This window comes from Abramis brama (assembly GCF_963993115.1).
Source record: "Abramis brama genome assembly, chromosome: 1".
NCBI lineage: Eukaryota > Metazoa > Chordata > Actinopteri > Cypriniformes > Leuciscidae > Abramis > Abramis brama.
In genome coordinates, this window is record NC_139963.1 from 17,919,378 (window position 1) to 17,938,053 (window position 18,676).

Consider the following 18,676-nt stretch of genomic DNA (forward strand, 5'->3'; position numbering starts at 1 on the left):
CATCGCACCTGCCAAGAAGAGACATGGAGCAAGTTACTAGCTATGTTTCCAGCCACTTATTTTAATGTGAATTTCGGGATATTGCATAAAAACTCGCTGGATGGAAATGCAAATATATGCATAAATTCTAATAAAAAAACGTATGTGCTCAATTGTGGCGGATAAAATTTGTATCCGATAAGAAGCCCAGACAGCAACATAGTGTCGGCCCAGGTCCAGCCCACATCTGGTGCGCGTTGAATCCACATACCAGATGTGGCCCGGATCTGGGCCGACACTATAGGGGCTTTTGCACCGGGTAATTCTAGAAACTTTGTTCACCAGGGTGGTTCCCTGAGAACTAATGGTTCCCTTTGGAACATTTTCCTGGTTGCATTCTCAGCACCAGTAGGAACCATTAGGAAGTGATGAAGCCGCGCTCGTTGTTGTTACTTTTACTTTGACGGCGTTAAGAATGCCACAACCTGAGCTCACAGTGCTCGCATTCTCTGTGCTCATTAGTTTAAGATCTGTCTAACAGTCCTGTCTAATACATTATTAGATAGAACTGTTATATATAGAAAGACAGTATATGAAATATAGCGTTTTCCGTGTGGTTGATGTCCGATGTCAATAGCTGAGCAGAAATACATAATCATGTTTGGCTTGGTCCCCTCAAAGTCACGTTGGATTTTCTCCTTAGCATAAAGAAGGCTATCACTGTTTTCCATGTTCGTAGAGTTCGTTTCTGGAGTAAATATATAGGCTTATTAGGCTATAAACTGTGTGTTTACATGGCTTTTTTAAAAATGGCGGCTGCTGGTGTTTTGCGTGCGTTCAGCCAATCAGCGTAAGTTAACGTCACTGGTAGTTCTTATTGTGCTGGGTTAAACCCTACTCTGAAGTAGGAGCTAAATTAGTTCCTAGTTCCTGCGCTGCGAACATGCCGAAATCCGGATACTTCCGCCAATAGTCCGGTGCGAAAGCCCCTTATGATGTTGCTGTCTGGGTGACATGCATAAACTACGATGGAAACACATTTACCAATTAAATGCTGCATTCACGCCATGTCGTAATTACCATAATTCCGTGATGACAATCCGTGAGTTCTACTCTAAGCTGTTCATGTCCTCGGACTGGGAATCAACACCTAAATTTAGGTGTGTTCACGCCATGTTATTACCGTAATTTCCTGATTTGTTAAAAGCTTTCACATCCTGGTAGAGCTCGTAATTAGAGCTTGTAAGATGGGAATTGTCCGAGAGCTTGTACCACGTGACTGCTGCAGGTTCATTTAGACGTGGATAGTGTTGCCATAGAAACGCATAACTCCCAGTCCGAGGACATGAATAGCTGCGAATATAACGCCACGCGTTGTCATCTCGAGACTACGGTAATTACGACACGGCGTGAATGCAGGATGAATTTGCAGTGGTCAGGTGGTACAAATAGGAGCTCTCCGAAAATTAGCTGTGTTCACGCCATGTCGTAATTACCGTAAATAAAGATCTGTATGCTTTCGAAACGCTCGCGCGGTACTTTAGCGTCATACACCGATCGGTCTGCACAGCGCCGCGTCAAGTCGAACACACCTTAAATCTGCAGTGGCCATGTAATACAAGCCGTAGCTCTCAGAAAATTACGGGTTTACACGTTGTAATTACAAGTTCTACAAGCATGTGAAGGCTTTTTAAAATCGTTACAATAATTATGACATGGCGTTGAACGCACCTATTGTCAGCTTACATGTTGTAATTACGAGTTCTACGAGGATTTGATCGCTTTTTTGTAATTTTGAAAAAGTTCTAATCTAGTAATTACAGGAATTACGACATGGCATAAACACCTAAATCACTCAATGCGCAACAACAAATTCGTGTGATTTTGCCTCATTGGAGGATGTGATTGGATAACTGAACTAACCAGCAGACCAATCGCTTCACAGCATCTCAAACGTTGGTTTGATCGTTCTGAAATGCCTGAGCCAAAGTCTGTCATGGTTAAGTTCCATCCCAGAAGCGTCTCACATGATTGCGTTGCCAAACATCAGGCATGTGAATGCAAGATAACACGACTGTGTTTATTGCGTTTCGTCTGCGTGCTCTGAGACGCAAGTCATTCATGATAGAGGGAAAAAAGAGCCTCCGTTTCTTCCCCAGAGTGCAGCAACTTCCATTTTAATACAGATATTTTGTGCCAATTTCCCAGTGACATTTTTGCTCTTGAACACATGGGATGGAAACACTGCTTTATTTGTGAATGTTTTATGCAACATTCCAATTTTGCACGTAAATAACAATGCTTTGATTCCAGCACTGCACGGCAAATTCATTTACTGCGAGAGAAGCGTTCATATTTGATGAAATAGCTGGAGAGAAAGCATAGTTGATTGTGATTCAGGTGGCCGAGTCTCACATAAGTCCCAGTCACATTTCAGCCCAAAGAAATTGAGTAAGAAATTACACTACTGTTCAAATTTGGGGTCAGTAAGATTATTGTTTTAAAATAAATTAACACTTTTATTCAACGAAGATGCATTAAATTAATCAAAAGTAAAAGAAAAGACATTTATGTTGTAACAAAATTTGTCCTTTTGAACCTTATATTAATCAAATAATCCTAAAAACACTTTCAACAAATCTTTGAAATATACCCTTGACATGTTCATCAAATTCACCCAGGTAATGTAAGCCAATCTGATAAAGGTTTACCATAAATTCACACAATCAAAAAAAAGGCAATAGCATAAAATTGTTGCCACGTCATATGTATTGCTTGGAAATACATCAGTCAAGTGAGGTGATATGTATCTGCTACATGTAAATGAATCAAGTCATTTCTGAAGAATGAGTCGAGGCTGTTATATTTGCCTCAGGATAAAGGCACAGAACGGTCTTTAATTCACATCGTGGCTTCTCACCACTGACAAAAAGAGTCTCTTTGGATTTCTAGGTTGTAGTACTTTGTCTGCTAAGTGTTTGCATTCCTAAACATTTGCACAATTTTCTCTATTCATGTGTATGAACAATAAAATCATTTTTTAATTTATGATTATTAAAATAGAGCGACTTGATATAAATACAACATTACAGTGTCTCAATTTACTGCAGTTATTTCATACAATAATATATATTAAGACTTGCTGTATATGTATAAACTAGCAAAATACTGATTTATATTTGTAAAAAAAAAAAAAATCTTGATATTTTCAGTGGTGTGTTTTCCTGCTATAGGATGAAAGGTAGGATTGGGGAGCGCAGTGTGGGATACTCTTTGAACTCCTTCAGGTAGCTGCGATGCTTTCCTTTGGCCCAAATCGTCATCTGTATGAATCCCACCGCAGTGAAGAACAACACGGGCACACACTGGGTCATCAGTGTGAATCCAATCCAGGAGCCCAGCTACAGAAGTACAGAAACCACAGCTTCAGGGACTGTTATGAACTCTGTGTGACCAGTAGAGGTCAGCATTTCATTATTTGTAATGGGCCGTTCACACGGCAGGACACGTTCTTGTCAAGGTGGTCTATAGTGCGGCAGGGATGATGTATTTTTGTCGGAGAAAACCTAAAAGGAGTTGCATTTTAGCACTTCTGGTTGAATCAACACGATTTTTTTTGTTTTTTGTATTGGGTTTTTGGTTAAATGCATGAAATAAGGTCTGAGGTGATTTTTCAAAAATTTTCCCGCCCCTTTTTCAGCGCTGCGCTCGTTGCGTTCAGTCGAAGGTAATGAAGGTAATATCTTACAGATTTATGAATGAACCCCCTGTTTTAAAATCTTCCCAGTCTACTGACATTTGTTATGACATCCGCTTCAAACATTAGAATGCTCATGATAACTTTCGTTAAGTCTACAATAAATAAATCCTCTTCACCGGCTAATTACTCCTCGACAGCATTGCCATTTAGCAAAAACGGTTCAAAGACAAAAATCTAAAGATGGCTGCGTGCTTGTTTCTCTGGTGCATAAGGTCTTTACAGAGGTTGACTGGGCCATTAAACGTCATCAGCCCGAATGGTAAATTCATCTACTCACTACACTTGGATGTTTAAGTCGTTTCAACTTAAATAACATTAAACAACATTAAACTGACTTTGATGAATTTGTTGAATCTTGTTTAACTTATAAAAAATTATATTATTATATTTGCTTCTGTTGAAGACGTCAGCCTGCATTATTTCAACTTAATTTTAAAATAATTGTGTTTAATAGCAGAACTCATAAAGGGAAAACTACATTACCCATGATGCTGTACAGAAAATTCCACCAATCAGAGTCACGGCAAGCAAAACATGTCAAAAGAGCTCTTAAACTCTGCCCACTCCCATGAAGCACCACGAATAACATAAGTCAGTGTCCCTACGGCAGGTTTGCGCAACAAAATTAGCCCTATTGGGGGGAGGGGACTAAAAAACCTGCAGACTAAAAAAAACAACCCACGGCAACAGTGTAAAAGTAGCTCAACTACGCGCGAAAACGGCAGACTTGGCAACACTGCCCTACACTTTCAAAGTACTTAAATATTTATGTTTATATGCATATTTTGCAAAAAAAAATTAAATATATTGTTTTTAAACATATAATCAACATTTGTAAATGAGTAGTTTTATATTTCCCAGTAATTTTCAATTTAATTATGGCATTTGCAATGCTTCATGGGAAGCCGTTAAGTACACAGTCTTAAACATGAAGAGTTCAGATGCAAAAGCCTCTAAATGTCATCTGAAATTTTCTTATAGAATGATCATTTTTATCAAGCTTGTATATTTAAGTTCAGTAATTTCACTTAAATGACAATTAATAGGTAATCTTCATTGCCATTTAAGTGAAATTATTGAATTTAAATATACGAGCTTGATAAAAATTATCATTCTATGAGAAAATTTCAGACGGCATTTAGAGGCTTTTGCATCTGAACTCCATATTTTGTCTGATTTTCAAATACGTTTTTGCTTCAAATCAAAGTTTGTAGTGTTGTTATTCACCTCGTAGATGACTGTCTTGGTTCATGGCTTATAATGCTTTAACAAATAATTGTTTTAATTCCCGTGTTATCGTGATGACTGAAACGTTAAGGATCATAAACTTATTTTCAAAATAAGTGGAAAAATCCTATTGGGTTTTTATCAAGGGAACCAGGGAGATGCTTAACTTACAGGTTGATCTACAAAAACAGATCATCACTGCCACTCACACCGCAGTCACTCATGGGTCTCACCTCATATGTGTAGTTTGGGCATGAAACAAGTGCAAATATCCATGTAAAAGGATTCTTGGTTGGATAAGGAATCTTCTTAACCTTCGTGCCTTTATAAAAATAAAAAAAACAATTGAATGCATTATATTAACAAAACCATAGTGGCTGACTTTGGATTTGTGATTTATTCTGTTGCTTTTACCAGATAGTTTGAGATTACGCAGAGCCATGTGAATCGACAAGCTGCCCAGTTGACAGAACTGCAAAAAGCACAAATCAGTAACTGAAGAATGCTGATGAGACAGATACACAACACATTACAGAAAGAGGCAGTGCAGTGGAAAGTGCTTACTAGAAAGATTCCCAGCGCTGCCTTCACCTGCTTCTCCCCATAATCTGCATGTAAACAGACTGACTTTAAAGACAGCAGCTCAGAATACAGTAATAATCTGAATGACAAAGAGCAGAGTTGAGTGATGTATTACATACATGGCGGCGTGTAGAGAGGGTGATTGATGTAATAAGCCATCCATGCAGCAGAGCACCAGTAATAGGAGCCGTTCTGTTGAAGAAACAATTGCAACGTGATTTAAAGACTCCCTGTTTAAAAAAAATAAAAGTTTTATTGATATTCATTTAAATTACTGGGATTATTTTTTTTATTTTATGCTGCTCCTGGAGGGCCACAGTCCTGTAGAGTTTACTTACAACCCTTACTCACACATCCCAGACAGCAACATAGTGTCTGCCCAGATCCGGCCCACATCTGGGCCGTGTGGAATCCACATGTACCAGATGTGGGCCGGATGTGGGCCGACACTATGTTGCTGTCTGGGATACCTGTACTGTAGTTTTCAAATAAGCCTGAAGGACTTGATTAGCTAGATCAGGTGCGTTTATTTAGGGTTGATGCTAAACTCTGAAGGACTGTGGCCCTGCAGGAACTGAGTAGATGGGTAACTAAAGACGGGTAACAACATTGTCAAAACGATCCCCATTCAATGACTTAAAGCGTTGTATTATTCGTGCCAGGCCAGTAGTTGGCGATGTCATTTTGTGAAGAAACACAATGTGCCTGTAGACTGAACACATAATACACATGCGATTGACGCCACCATTTTCGCAAATGTTTTTGTAGTTTACATGATGATAACGGTATCGGTTTCAAAAACCTGCACTCTGAAACCCATTTTCACAAGTTTGCGTTTTCTGGCCCCCAAAATGCTGTTTTCGTTTCATGCAAGCGTCCCTAAAACTATCATTTCGTTGTTTATGTAATACCCTGACCTAGACTAGGGACTGTAACAATTGGAGATCAACTTAGACCCCAGAAAACTGTTTGCTGAGTGCATTTTTCTTTCCTGTGCTGGTGCATTTTCTAATTAAACAGGAAGTTTACAATGATTTGCATTTGATTTTGCTACAAGTGCAGGATGAGTCATCAATATTCTTGGTTTGTTTTCCAGGAAGTGAAGGTCTGTGTATGTCTGCTTAAAGTTTATCTGTCACATTTTGGAGTACACTGACAAAAACAAGTCGTTTTGATTTTATGCGGTCTTTAAACTGAGCATGCTAAAAACATGCATCTGTCTTCTTGGAATTAAATAAGGAAACAGTCTGTAGAAATATATTCAAATATGTTTCACTTGAATCAAAACATACACTACCATTCAAAAGTTTGGACTAAGTACTTTCTTTTGTAAGAGATGAATATTCAGCAAGAATGCATTCAATTTTATCAAAAGTAACAGCGAAGACTTTTACATTGTTAAAAGATTTCTGTGTACACAACTGTGATGCATCCTCACTTTGAAAATGTTGCGCATCGGCATGGTGCCATGGGAGAAGCGGTGGACGAACAACGTCTCCAAGATTCGCTTCCCATAGTGGAAGGAGTGACACATACAGGCTATACTGTGGAGAACAGACAGAAATTAGGTTTATTCTTGAGAGACATCAATCAAATGCTTCTCAACCTAATTCCCAAAATACACTTGTGGTTCAGTATGGTTGACCAGTAGGTCAACTGTTAGAAGATACTGTTCCCACTGTCCATGGCCTGAATCCAGCAGTAAAATCACATCTGAGGGCAGTGGGCTTCATGATACTTACTGCACAACCAAATGCTTACTGGCGGTGAACTCATACTTGGGAGTGTAGATTAAAGGGAGTCGAAAATAAAACAGCAGATATATGACAAGTGGTCCAATGCACTCGATTAGGAACACCTGCAAACACACAATGATAAAGTCAACATAAAACAGTGGACACCCATTTTAATTCTGTAATGGGAAGTATGTGTAACGACATTCAGAAGGAAAAATGTGGATCAGGAGGATTTGTTTCATGGATGTTATTAAAGGTTCTTCATGGAACCACAGATGCCAATAAAGAATTTGTATTTTTAAGAGTGTATCGTGCAATGAATTTGACATAATAAGACAAGGACATGCAATAAGAAAGTAAACATAATCCTAAACTGTAAAAAAACAAACATAAAAAAAAAAAAAATAGAGTCAGAGTCTGCCTATAGAGTCAGACTATATATTTATACAAGTTAGTTCTGGATCTCGAATCTGATTGGCCGAGAGCCTTTTCCAGCCATGCAATTTTCTACTAATATCACACGGAAACCGTTTCACAATTTGTATCACTCCGCTAGTTTATTCCAGATACTGGCAGCATTTCTCACAGCAAGTGTCAATGGCAGAGGAGCAAACCCACTGAGACAATCTGTCTCAGATGCTGCCTGAACCCAAACAAACAGATGAACTAGAAGAACTAACTAGCACTATGAGCACCATTCTCTCTAGAACATTGGATGTTGTTGCACCCATTAAATTAAAAAAGGTCAGAGAGAAAATTAAAGCACCATGGTACAATAATACTACGCATGTTCTAAAGAGAGAAACCCGTAATTTAGAGCGTAAATGGAAACAAACTAATTTAGAGGTCTTTAGAATCGCGTGGAAAGACAGTATGTCACGTTATAAAAAGGCCCTAAAAGCGGCCAGGGCTGAGAACCTCCGCAAACTAATAGAAAATAACCAAAACAATCCAAGGTTTTTATTTAACACCGTGGCTAGACTAACAAATAAACAGACGTCACCCGAACAAAATATCCCGTTACAGTTTAGTAGTAATGATTTCATTAACTTCTTCACTGAGAAAATAGAAAACATCAGAACCACAATTGTAAACGTTCAATCCTCAATCGCGCCTTATAATTCAGCCTCAATTATCACCCCGCAAGAACAATTACAGTGCTTTACAACTATAGAACAAAAAGAGTTAAATAAACTTATCACTTCATCTAAAACAACAACATGTTTATTAGATCCTATACCAACTAAACTACTGAAAGAAGTGTTACCTGTAGTGGAAGAGCCTCTCCTCAATATTATTAACTCGTCTTTATCTTTAGGTCATGTTCCAAGAACATTTAAACTGGCAGTTATAAAACCTCTCATTAAGAAACCACAATTAGATCATAATAACCTAGCAAATTACAGACCCATTTCAAATCTTCCATTTATGTCTAAAATACTAGAAAAAGTTGTGTCCGCTCAACTGGGCTCTTTCTTGCAAGAAAATGATATCTATGAAAAGTTTCAGTCTGGATTCAGACCGCATCATAGCACTGAAACCGCGCTCGTTAAAATCACAAATGATTTACTTTTAGCTTCTGACCAAGGCTGTATCTCAATACTAGTTTTACTTGATCTAAGTGCTGCGTTCGATACTATAGATCACACAATACTCTTAGATCGACTACAAAATTATACTGGTGTTCAAGGACAAGCATTAAGCTGGTTTAGATCATACTTATCAGACCGCTACCATTTTGTCTATTTGAATGGAGAAAAATCGATCATAACTCCAGTAAACTATGGAGTGCCGCAGGGATCTGTGTTAGGCCCTCTGTTATTCTCAATATATATGATGCCACTTGGAAATATTATAAGGAAACATGGAATTAGTTTCCATTGTTATGCTGATGACACTCAAATATATATTTCATCACGGCCGGATGAAAACGCTAAATTATCCAAATTGACAGAGTGTGTTAAAGATATAAAAGATTGGATGACGCATAATTTTCTTTTATTAAATCCGGACAAGACAGAGGTAATACTTATCGGTTCAAAAAAACCGCCCACAGAACCTCTCACAATACAACTTTGACATCGTAGGATGTCCTGTTACTTTATCCTCTACAGTAAAAGACCTGGGTGTTATACTCGATTGTAACCTGTCTTTTGAAAATCATATTTCGTATGTTACAAAAACAGCCTTTTCCACCTTAGAAACATTGCTAAGCTACGTAATATGCTATCAGTTTCTGATGCAGAAAAGTTAGTTCATGCATTCATGACCTAGAGACTAGATTACTGTAATGCTTTATTAGCTGGTTGTCCTGCATCCTCAATAAACAAGCTACAGTTAGTCCAAAATGCAGCCGCTAGAGTTCTTATTAGATCAAGAAAATATGATCATATAACACCGATTTTATCATCACTGCATTGGTTACCTATAAAGTTCCGTATTAATTACAAGGTATTGCTACTGACTTATAAAGCCCTAAACGGCTTAGCTCCAGTCTATTTAACGGATCTTCTATCGCCCTATAATCCATCGCGCTCTTTAAGATCAATAAATTCGAGGCTTTTGGTCATACCTAGGATATCCAGATCAACCAAAGGAGGGAGAGCATTTTCACATTTGGCTCCGAAACTCTGGAATAGTCTTCCTGATACTGTTCGTTGCTCGGACTCGCTCTCCCAGTTTAAAACTAGATTAAAGACGCATCTTTTCGGCCAGGCATTCATATAATATTGTTAATCTTACAGTTCAAACTACAATCCGGCCTCTAGTTCATAAATGCCAGAGGAGAACTGGCCCCGACTGAGCCTGGGTTCTCCCAAGGTTTTTTTTTTTTTCTCCATTAGGTCACTTGATGGAGTTTTTTCGGTTCCTTGCCACTGTTGCCTTTGGCTTGCTCAGTTGGGGATATTTTGGGGATATTTAATTTTATTCTATCAATCAATAAATTCCACTAGAAACAAACCTTGTTGTATTATTTTATTTTAATTTAATACTGTGAAGCTGCTTTGATACAATCTGTATTGTGAAAAGCGCTATACAAATATACTTGATTTGATTTAGATCTATTACAGTTTTTCACTGTATCGACTTATTACAGTGTATGCCTCCCATGTGCTGACATCATCCTGCCCCGTATGAGTCAGGACAAGGGTAGGCTACACGTGCAGAAGGTGAACGGGAGGCGAACGGGATCAACACCTGCAGGGAAACGGTGTCAGAGAGATTACATGTTCTAAGAAACAGGATTGATTACTGGGGAGGTGAGAGAAAACTGAACCAGGGGATTGTGCACATACCTTACAACCACTGAGCAGACTTTTACATGAGCTGGACAGATACAAACAAACATTTCACCTTCTAACATGCCAGTGCAAGATTAGACAAAGATCATAATACTGAATCTAAATTCAAGCCACGTTAAAGCCATTGTAAAATGCTAATTGCGCAGCTGTGAACGCACATTATTAATGTTCCTGTTCTGTTGTCATTTACTCACTCTCATGTTTTAAAGCCTCTATGACTCTGTGGTACTCAAAATAAGTTATTAAGCAGAATGTTCAAGCTGCTTGAAGATATTCAGTAAATTCAGTTCCTCACACGATGAACAATTTTGTTGCTAAGAAGAACTTTTGTGTTCAAGACAAAATTTTCATTTTCTATTTTGGCTCAACTTTCAATTTAAATTAAATTGTTTTCCTCCTCGAGTATGAGCTCCATATTCTGTAGCTATAACATATGCCAGGATTTACAGGGATTTACAGGTGCAAAAGCTGGCACCAATGTCTGTCTCTGTGGGAATTTTAGTGGAGATTGAGATTGAGTGTCTCCTGCCACAGATGAGTGTTTGCTGTGAGATTGAGTGTTTCCTGCCACAGATGAGTGTTTGCTGTGTCCGGTCTCTAGAGGACTATATGACTCTATTGACAATGTCAGTTCCCTAAGATTCCGCCCAGTCTCTTGTCTCCTTCGTTGCCACTGCCTCCCACTCCCTCCAGCTCCACACCTTCGTCTCTGTTTGCTCCCTTCAGCTCCTCAGCTCTGCCTTTGGTGGCTCTGCCATGCTCCTTGGCTCCACCTTGGTCTTCCCTTTCTCCAGCTCCGCCTTGGTGTAAGGATACCCTGGCTCCAACTCAGGCCTCTGAGCACAAAACTCCACATCAGCCTGTTGACCCATTGGCTCCACCCCTCCTCATCTCCACTGTAGACTGTCATCCCACTGGCTCTGGTGGGCTCCCTTGTCCATCCGGACAGACGTCACCTGGTTTCACCACGGGCTTCTAGGCCTTCAGCTGCGGCTCAGCCTTTCACTCTTTTGGCTCCACCAGGCTTTGCCTTCCCTCTGGCTCCACCACGGTCTTCAGAGTCCCCATCTCTACCTTGGACCCACAAGCCGTCGGCTCCGCCTTGGTCCTCCAGACCAGCGGTGTCCCCCTGTGTCTTTGGCTCTTCGGCTCCACCCTAATCTCCATCTATGTCGGCAGTCCCCTTGGTTCCACCTGGATTCTCCACTGAAGCTCTCATTCCATCAGTTGCGTTTTGAGCATTTGTCCTTATGACTTGGATCTGGGTTGCTCTCTGGCTTTGTCCTCATGGCTCTGTTATAAGTCGCTCCCTGGCTTCTCCCTCCATCATCTCCATGGCTCCTCCCTCGACCCAAACCCACTCTTGGACTCTTCCTCCTGCTCCCTTCTAAAGACCTTTTTTTCTGTTTTTCTCCCTCCTCCCACCACTACAGTGTAGTTTCTGTTTACGGTGCCAAGGGGAGCCTTACGGGAGGTGGGAGTTACATCAGGTTTGTTCTGTTTTATGGACTTTTAGTCCACTGTGTTTTCCTGTTTTCTGTTCCTGTTTCCTTTGTTACCCATGGTCTCAGACTTCATTTGTTGCCATGCTTACCAATTATGTTGCACACCTGCTTCTTGTTGAGTTTGTCATTACCTTGTGTATTTAAGCCCTGAGTTTAGTTCTGTCGATTGTCCTGTATTGTCTGCGAGTTGAAGCCAATGCTGTTATGTTTTTGTGCTCCTGCGATTCCTGTTTTGGATTATCTTTGTTTTGTTTATCAATAAAGTTAAACAGCTGATATTAAGATTGACCTCTCCCTGCTCCTTCATCTTCGTCTGCCTAACTCAACATTGTCATTACAGCAGAAATACCAAAATATTTTCTGGGGCCTTTGAATATTGTCTTGGAGTCCAAACAGGTTGAGAATGAGAAACACTGATGTATGTGATTGTGTTTCAGTTGTTGTTTGTGTGTTAGTCACTACACTCACAGTTCCCCAGGTCATCTGGGATCCCAGGTCTTTAAAGTAGAAGGTTGCAGTGGTTCCAACAGGGAGCTCCTGCAGGATATCCTCATCTCTTAAGGGTTTTCCTTCTGAAACAATAAGCGCATTTCTTTAAGAGATCAACCATTAACTTATATTTTAACATATGAATATAGTGAGATAATGTGGGTGTCACTCCTGTAAATAAGTGAACTGTGTGTGAATGTAACTGTATTAAGGACTCAAATACAGGACTGACAACTGTATTCTGCTGCCATGTAAAAGTGACCTATATGTAATCTGTTCTCTTCTTCACACTGATGTAGTTCATCCCATTAACTATGAACATGATCCTATACCCTGATAGCACACAAACATCTTAGAGACGTCTATTTGATGTCTGCATTTTAAGATGTTTATCAGATGTATTTACACTGCACTTTATTACATTTTTTTATTTTCATTATAAACACTACTTTTTTATATTCATTTTGAACACTACTGAAAGCTATTAAACATTTTTCGTGAAATGTTTTAAAATAAAATAATAAATGTTACGATGCATGCCACTTGTTTTGATATTGTTATATAATGAAACGATAATTTGATACCAATTTCAGCTGCAGGCTAATTCACACATTTTGCCGTTTTTTTTAAAAGTAGGCCTAATTTAAAGTGTCCAAATACATTTTAAACAACCGTTATAAAGCAGATGTACTCACTTGGGTCCAGGCATAAAGCCTGTCTGGCAGGATACCATTGTGGATCTGTGGAAATTGAAGCCTGACATGTAAGACTTTGCTCAACCATTATTTCAATGTCATCAACTTATCAGTAGAAAGCTATTTAAAGAAAGGCTTTGCATTTTCATAGCTTCTTTAGCACAGAGCACAACTTACTTGATTTGTGGAACAGAGACTTAATGTCCAAAATAGTGGCTGTTGGCTCTACCTGCAGAAAGATAGACATGCTGCTAAATAGGACATAATGACAGCAACATTCTGTTTTTCAATTATCAAGCATATATATATATATATATATATATATATATATATATTGTTAACTACTGCAATTTTCCTCCTCACACAGTCATAAATCAGGTTTACTCTATTCTCGACATGCATGTCTAAGCAATGGATCTCACATAGGAATCTCTGGAAGCTCGGAGGACATGATCATGTTCCAAAAGCAACATGACTAATGCAAAATCTGACCGATAGTGACCACCTTATTACTACAAAGTTACAGCATGAGCATTAGTTGTGCTCTAATTACTGTTGGCTGTAGCGATCTGGCATTAATAACAGCTGATGATTGCAGATGATTTCTTTACTTCTCTGACTGTATTATGTTCAGCCTGAGAGTTGCAATCTAAACACAATGCTATTTTTAAATAAATGCAACAACGACACGACAGTCCTGACACTGTTTGCAAGTAACTGTCTGTCCTTTGTATGGTATTTAGGCTTTTATAAACCCCACTAAAAAGCACATACCTTATCCAGGAGCAGTAGTTTTTCCCGGGTTTTGATATGTAGTATCTCCACCTCAAAGTAAACAATTCGTCTCGCTTTTTTCGGAGGTTTTGGCCTGGGTTTAGAGGGAGCAGGAGCTGCTGCGCCATCGCTCTTTCCTGATTTTGCCTCTAAAGCTAACGTATCCATGATACCTCCTCAAACTTTCTGCACGCTGAATCCTGTCCGTAGTTCAAAGTCCGTAGTTCAAAGGTCTGTCACATCCCACATATCACTCATAAGTCCTCAAGTTCTTCATAATAAATCCAAAACTCAACTCAAGTTCCTCTCCGTTGAATGAATGCAGAGGAGTGACAGAGAACGAGTGCAGTGTGATTGAAATATCTCCCACCTCTTAACACCTGAGGGGTGACCATCACAACCACTCCTCTGAAGACGAAATATGAGAGTCCCAAGACATAATCCATGGATTTTCATGAAGCTAAATTTGAAAGCAGGAAGCCCCGTGCCCTTGTGGGACTCAGGCCAGTTCAGTAGGACATGGTCCGTACCTACACAGCGCCTACTCTAGGGTTAGGCTAGTGTGCATCTCAACAGGATATTAATACATTTGCATTGCAAGCAGTGTCATGCAATGAATCTATTTGAGTTTGTCCATGGCCACACCAGAGATTGGACTTGGCTTCAATAAATAAGCCACTTCTCTGGTATCTAGAGGTTCTCACATTAGGTTTGGGCAAGTCACTGCCGTACACAACTCATTTGTGTCTGTCAGCCGTAAGCCGATCAGACAAACATACTGAGAGGCAAAGTGTCTTGAGTTATCCGGTATATTTACAAGGGCAGTTAGTTAGTTTCCATCATCTGTTCTCGGGCTTTGAGGAATGTACAGGATTGGACAGAACAGTGTTATTTTAGTATCATTGAGATACTATTATGGTTTATATTAATATTTTGAATTAGGTTTTTATTTTTCCTCCATAATTTGTATTGTTTTTGTCATATTTAGTAGTTCTTTTTAGTTTTAGTTATTTTTGTACATCAGTTAAAGTGAGAAATATAGCTGAAATTAAATAAAGTTTTTTTAAACGTTATTTTATTTTATTTCAGTTTTATTTATTTTATTTCTTAATCTAATAACGCTATTTTTATTTCTATGTATTTTGGTACAGAACAGCAGATTATATTTAGTTTGTTTTATATTCTAATCACAGAATATAAATTCAAATCATGAAATAGTTTATTTCAGTGAGGAAAAAGGGTATGTTTACATGACAACGATGTACTAAAAACGGGATATATAAATATTAATATCCAATATAAATAATATTGGATATTAAAATGCAAAGAAAAGTAATTTTTTAGGAAATATATTCATTAAGAAAGCTCTGAAATCAATTTGCAAGGTATTGAACACATACTCAGATGAAATGAAATGTCTCTCTCAGATAAGTTTAGCCATGTGTGCAGACAGCCTATATTTGTTTGCCTACTTTAACTGCTGCTTGGATGATCATGGTGTGCTGACAGCGCAAACATGGAATCAAACAAGAGCTCAGATTACGTTTGACTACAACATTTTACTTTGCAGTTTCACTGTGTACTTGTCTAGACATGAGATGAGAAAAATTGTACACCACTCTTGGTCTGTTTCCACATTTAAAAGCTGATTTAGAACATATACATTTTCAGAACAACCTGTTATCATGACACCTCATTTCAGTGTATAGTCTAACGCAGCATCTGTCATGCGAGCTCTTCAGTGGTTCATACCATGGTGTGGAATCATGGTAGTACCCTGGTATTTTTTTTGACATACCTTGGAATGCCATTCTCTAGTATAGGCCTATTTATTACTATCTGATACCTTCGCTAAATTTCTCTTTTTGTGTGAGACTGAATTCCAGCTATGTTTGGAATAACATGCACAATATAGCCTACTATATCTGTAGTAGGCCTATATGTACTGTATGTACTGTGTTTTCTTTGTACAAAATCTAATATCCATATGATATATATATATATATATATATATATATATATATATATATATATATACAGTATAGCTTATAAGTAAACAAACAGAAATTGTAAAAAGATTACAACTGGATGCTAATCTAATGTAAAAATTGAATTCATTATTTTACTACCTTTTTACTTCAACTCCTTTTTACACAAATCACATACAACATAATAAGGCCATGTTTAGCATGAACCTACTAGCAACCCTTACAACAACAACAACAAAACAAGTTTAAGTGTGCTAATACTTCTTTTAAACTAAAAATAAGAAAGCAAACTTTCAGTCTACCCTTTATACTTAGATGTATATAATGAAATATTATTTATATAGTACAGCGCTTAACAAATGTATAGACCACCTCTCATAATAAAGAGAAAACACAAATATTTTAGGAATCTGTCAAAAACTTGTTTAAAACTAACAATTTTATTGTCATTAATTAGGCAAATAACAAACTGAAACAACTAAATAGTCTTTATTCACACAATAACCAAAAAAAAAACAAAAAAACTTGTACCTGTTTGTATGGCGTCCTTTGGCCTTGATAGCTTAACAGCTTGCATTCTTGCTGGCATTGTTTTTATGTACTTTTCCACAGTCTCTGTTATGGACTTCCAAATAATTTCAAGTTGTTCCCAAAGACATGCTTTTGATGAAACTTTTGTGCGTTGAATCCACTAAATCCCAAATTTGTTCAATAGGATTCAAGTAGGCTACGGACTTTGTCGTGGCCAAATGTGACTAAAGAGCTTACTGGTGGATTAGCCATTACAGAAACATATAGGCTAAAATGATTTTGGTAATCACCAATAACGGTTAGGTTAGGGCAGCTGTGGCACAAACCTTACACGGAGGTCTAATAAATTTGTTAAGCACTGTAGGCTACTTCTCAGAAATATAGCCTATTTAAAGTAGCCTATACTTGACTTGTACAGAAGTATATTTGACCTATACTTGTACTGCAGACATACTTAAAAGTAATTAAGTATTCTAAGTATACTTTGCTTGTAGTTGTGTTTACTCATTTGTATCTGGAATTATTTTGACTGTACTAAAGCATAAAAATAGGCTATTATATGTTTGCAGAGATTTAGGATACATGCTCACATAGGCTACTCGTTTCTCTGAAAAACAATATGCTACAGCCATTAGTTTGAAATGTGCTTTCCGTGTCGGATGTCTGTTTTTGTTTTGGTCTCTGTGACTCCGTCCACTGCCAATTTACCCAATAGTGTTTCGACACTCTTGGTTGCCAGTTGGTGGAAGATACAGCGTATTGTAGCAATGGAAGCCAGCAAACTGTGTCAGAGATCGCATACTCTACAAGACCTAACAATCCTCGGCATCCATCCAAAAAGCTCTATGTCCAGAGCAGAGGTATATTAAAACACAGATAAATCAACTCATCAACTTACGATGTATGTCTCTCAATTGTCCATTGCGCTCGTTGCTGTTGCGTAACTTCTCAAACTGGCAACCCCGCGTGAGCGTCGAGTCTGAGGAGGAGGGGCGGGAGAAACAACCCTCCAATATTTTGAATTTAGACTGCAGTTCCCATTTCAACCGCTAGCTGTCAATATTACTTCAAATACCTTTTTCCACATAGTTTTACATATCTTATAAACTTACATTGTTTTAAATATATTGATTTATTAGATAATGTTCCTAATTCTGAGTATGTGAATTGTTGTGTAGTGTACTTAGGAATTTACTTCAAATCTACTTAGAGTACACTTATTTCAAGTATAAATATTAATGCCTAAATAGGAACATAGTAGCCTAGTATCCTCAAAGTGCAAAAATAATATATAAATAGTAAACCATGATGTTATGTTCACTTAAAGAAAACTTACAAGTATATACTAGTTGCAGTATAAACAACAAAACTAGTAGTTTACTGAGATACTTCAAAGTGTACTTTCATAAACTAAAAAAAAAAAAAGTGCTACAAATATTTGACTAATATATATTAGGGTACCTAGCCTATAAGTTCACTTGTAGTATACTTGCAGTACAAACGAAAAACTTATTTGCAAACTAATTGTGCACTCAAAGTTTAGGCTATATACTGTTAAACTTAAATTTAAAATTTTACTTATATAGACTAAAAAGTGGACAAATTTAGTCCCAAGTAGTATTGAAATAGTACACTTATAGCCTACAAGTAGGCTTATAGCCTACTGATATTAACTACATAAAATATAGGCTACTTAAAATATACTTGAAATTTACTTAATTATAGGCCTATACCTGATAAAATGAACTTGGAGTGGGGAAGCTTTTTTTTAATACTTTTAATCATTCCCAGGCTACGATTTTTTTATATATATAAAAGTTTGGTTTTCACTACTTAAAATGATCATTCGTGATATCAGAAATGGAGTAACATGGTAATTCTTAACAGGAATTACATTTCCACTAGTACAAAAACATGAATCTTCATATCAAGATCATCACTCACAGAAATCCAGTTCTTGATATAAAAAAACATTGTTCATATCAAGAATTGTGTGTTTGTATTAGTGGAAATGTATTCCTGATATCAAAAATGATCATTTTAATAGGGAACATTTAATATAGAAAAAATCATAAATGATTAAAAGTCAAATCAGCTTGCCATAACCT

At 37.8% G+C, this 18,676-nt stretch overlaps 1 protein-coding gene across 1 annotated transcript; it reads right to left on the minus strand.

Annotated features, from left to right (window-relative positions):
• Nucleotides 1-2,839: 2,839 nt before the first annotated feature.
• On the minus strand, nt 2,840-14,664 carry tecra (trans-2,3-enoyl-CoA reductase a). Its single transcript, XM_084093282.1, has 11 exons — nt 14,050-14,664; nt 13,453-13,504; nt 13,276-13,320; nt 12,560-12,663; nt 7,291-7,406; nt 6,987-7,092; nt 5,668-5,740; nt 5,531-5,574; nt 5,381-5,438; nt 5,200-5,288; nt 2,840-3,380 (listed from the first exon to the last, which is right to left on the minus strand). Exons 1-11 carry the CDS (start codon nt 14,215-14,217, stop codon nt 3,207-3,209), a joined length of 1,029 nt encoding a protein of 342 aa, XP_083949408.1. The 5' UTR covers nt 14,218-14,664; the 3' UTR covers nt 2,840-3,206.
• Nucleotides 14,665-18,676: the final 4,012 nt, after the last annotated feature.

Excerpts from the sequence above, each read along its gene's own strand:
- tecra (XM_084093282.1), bottom strand. The coding sequence starts at position 14,217 with ATGGATACGTTAGCTTTAGAGGCAAAATCAGGAAAGAGCGATGGCGCA. Across the intron at positions 13,505-14,049 it reads AACTACTGCTCCTGGATAAG|GTAGAGCCAACAGCCACTAT; the intron begins GTATGTGCTTTT and ends ATCTTTCTGCAG. Across the intron at positions 12,664-13,275 it reads GGCTTTATGCCTGGACCCAA|AAGGAAAACCCTTAAGAGAT; the intron begins GTGAGTACATCT and ends TTATTGTTTCAG.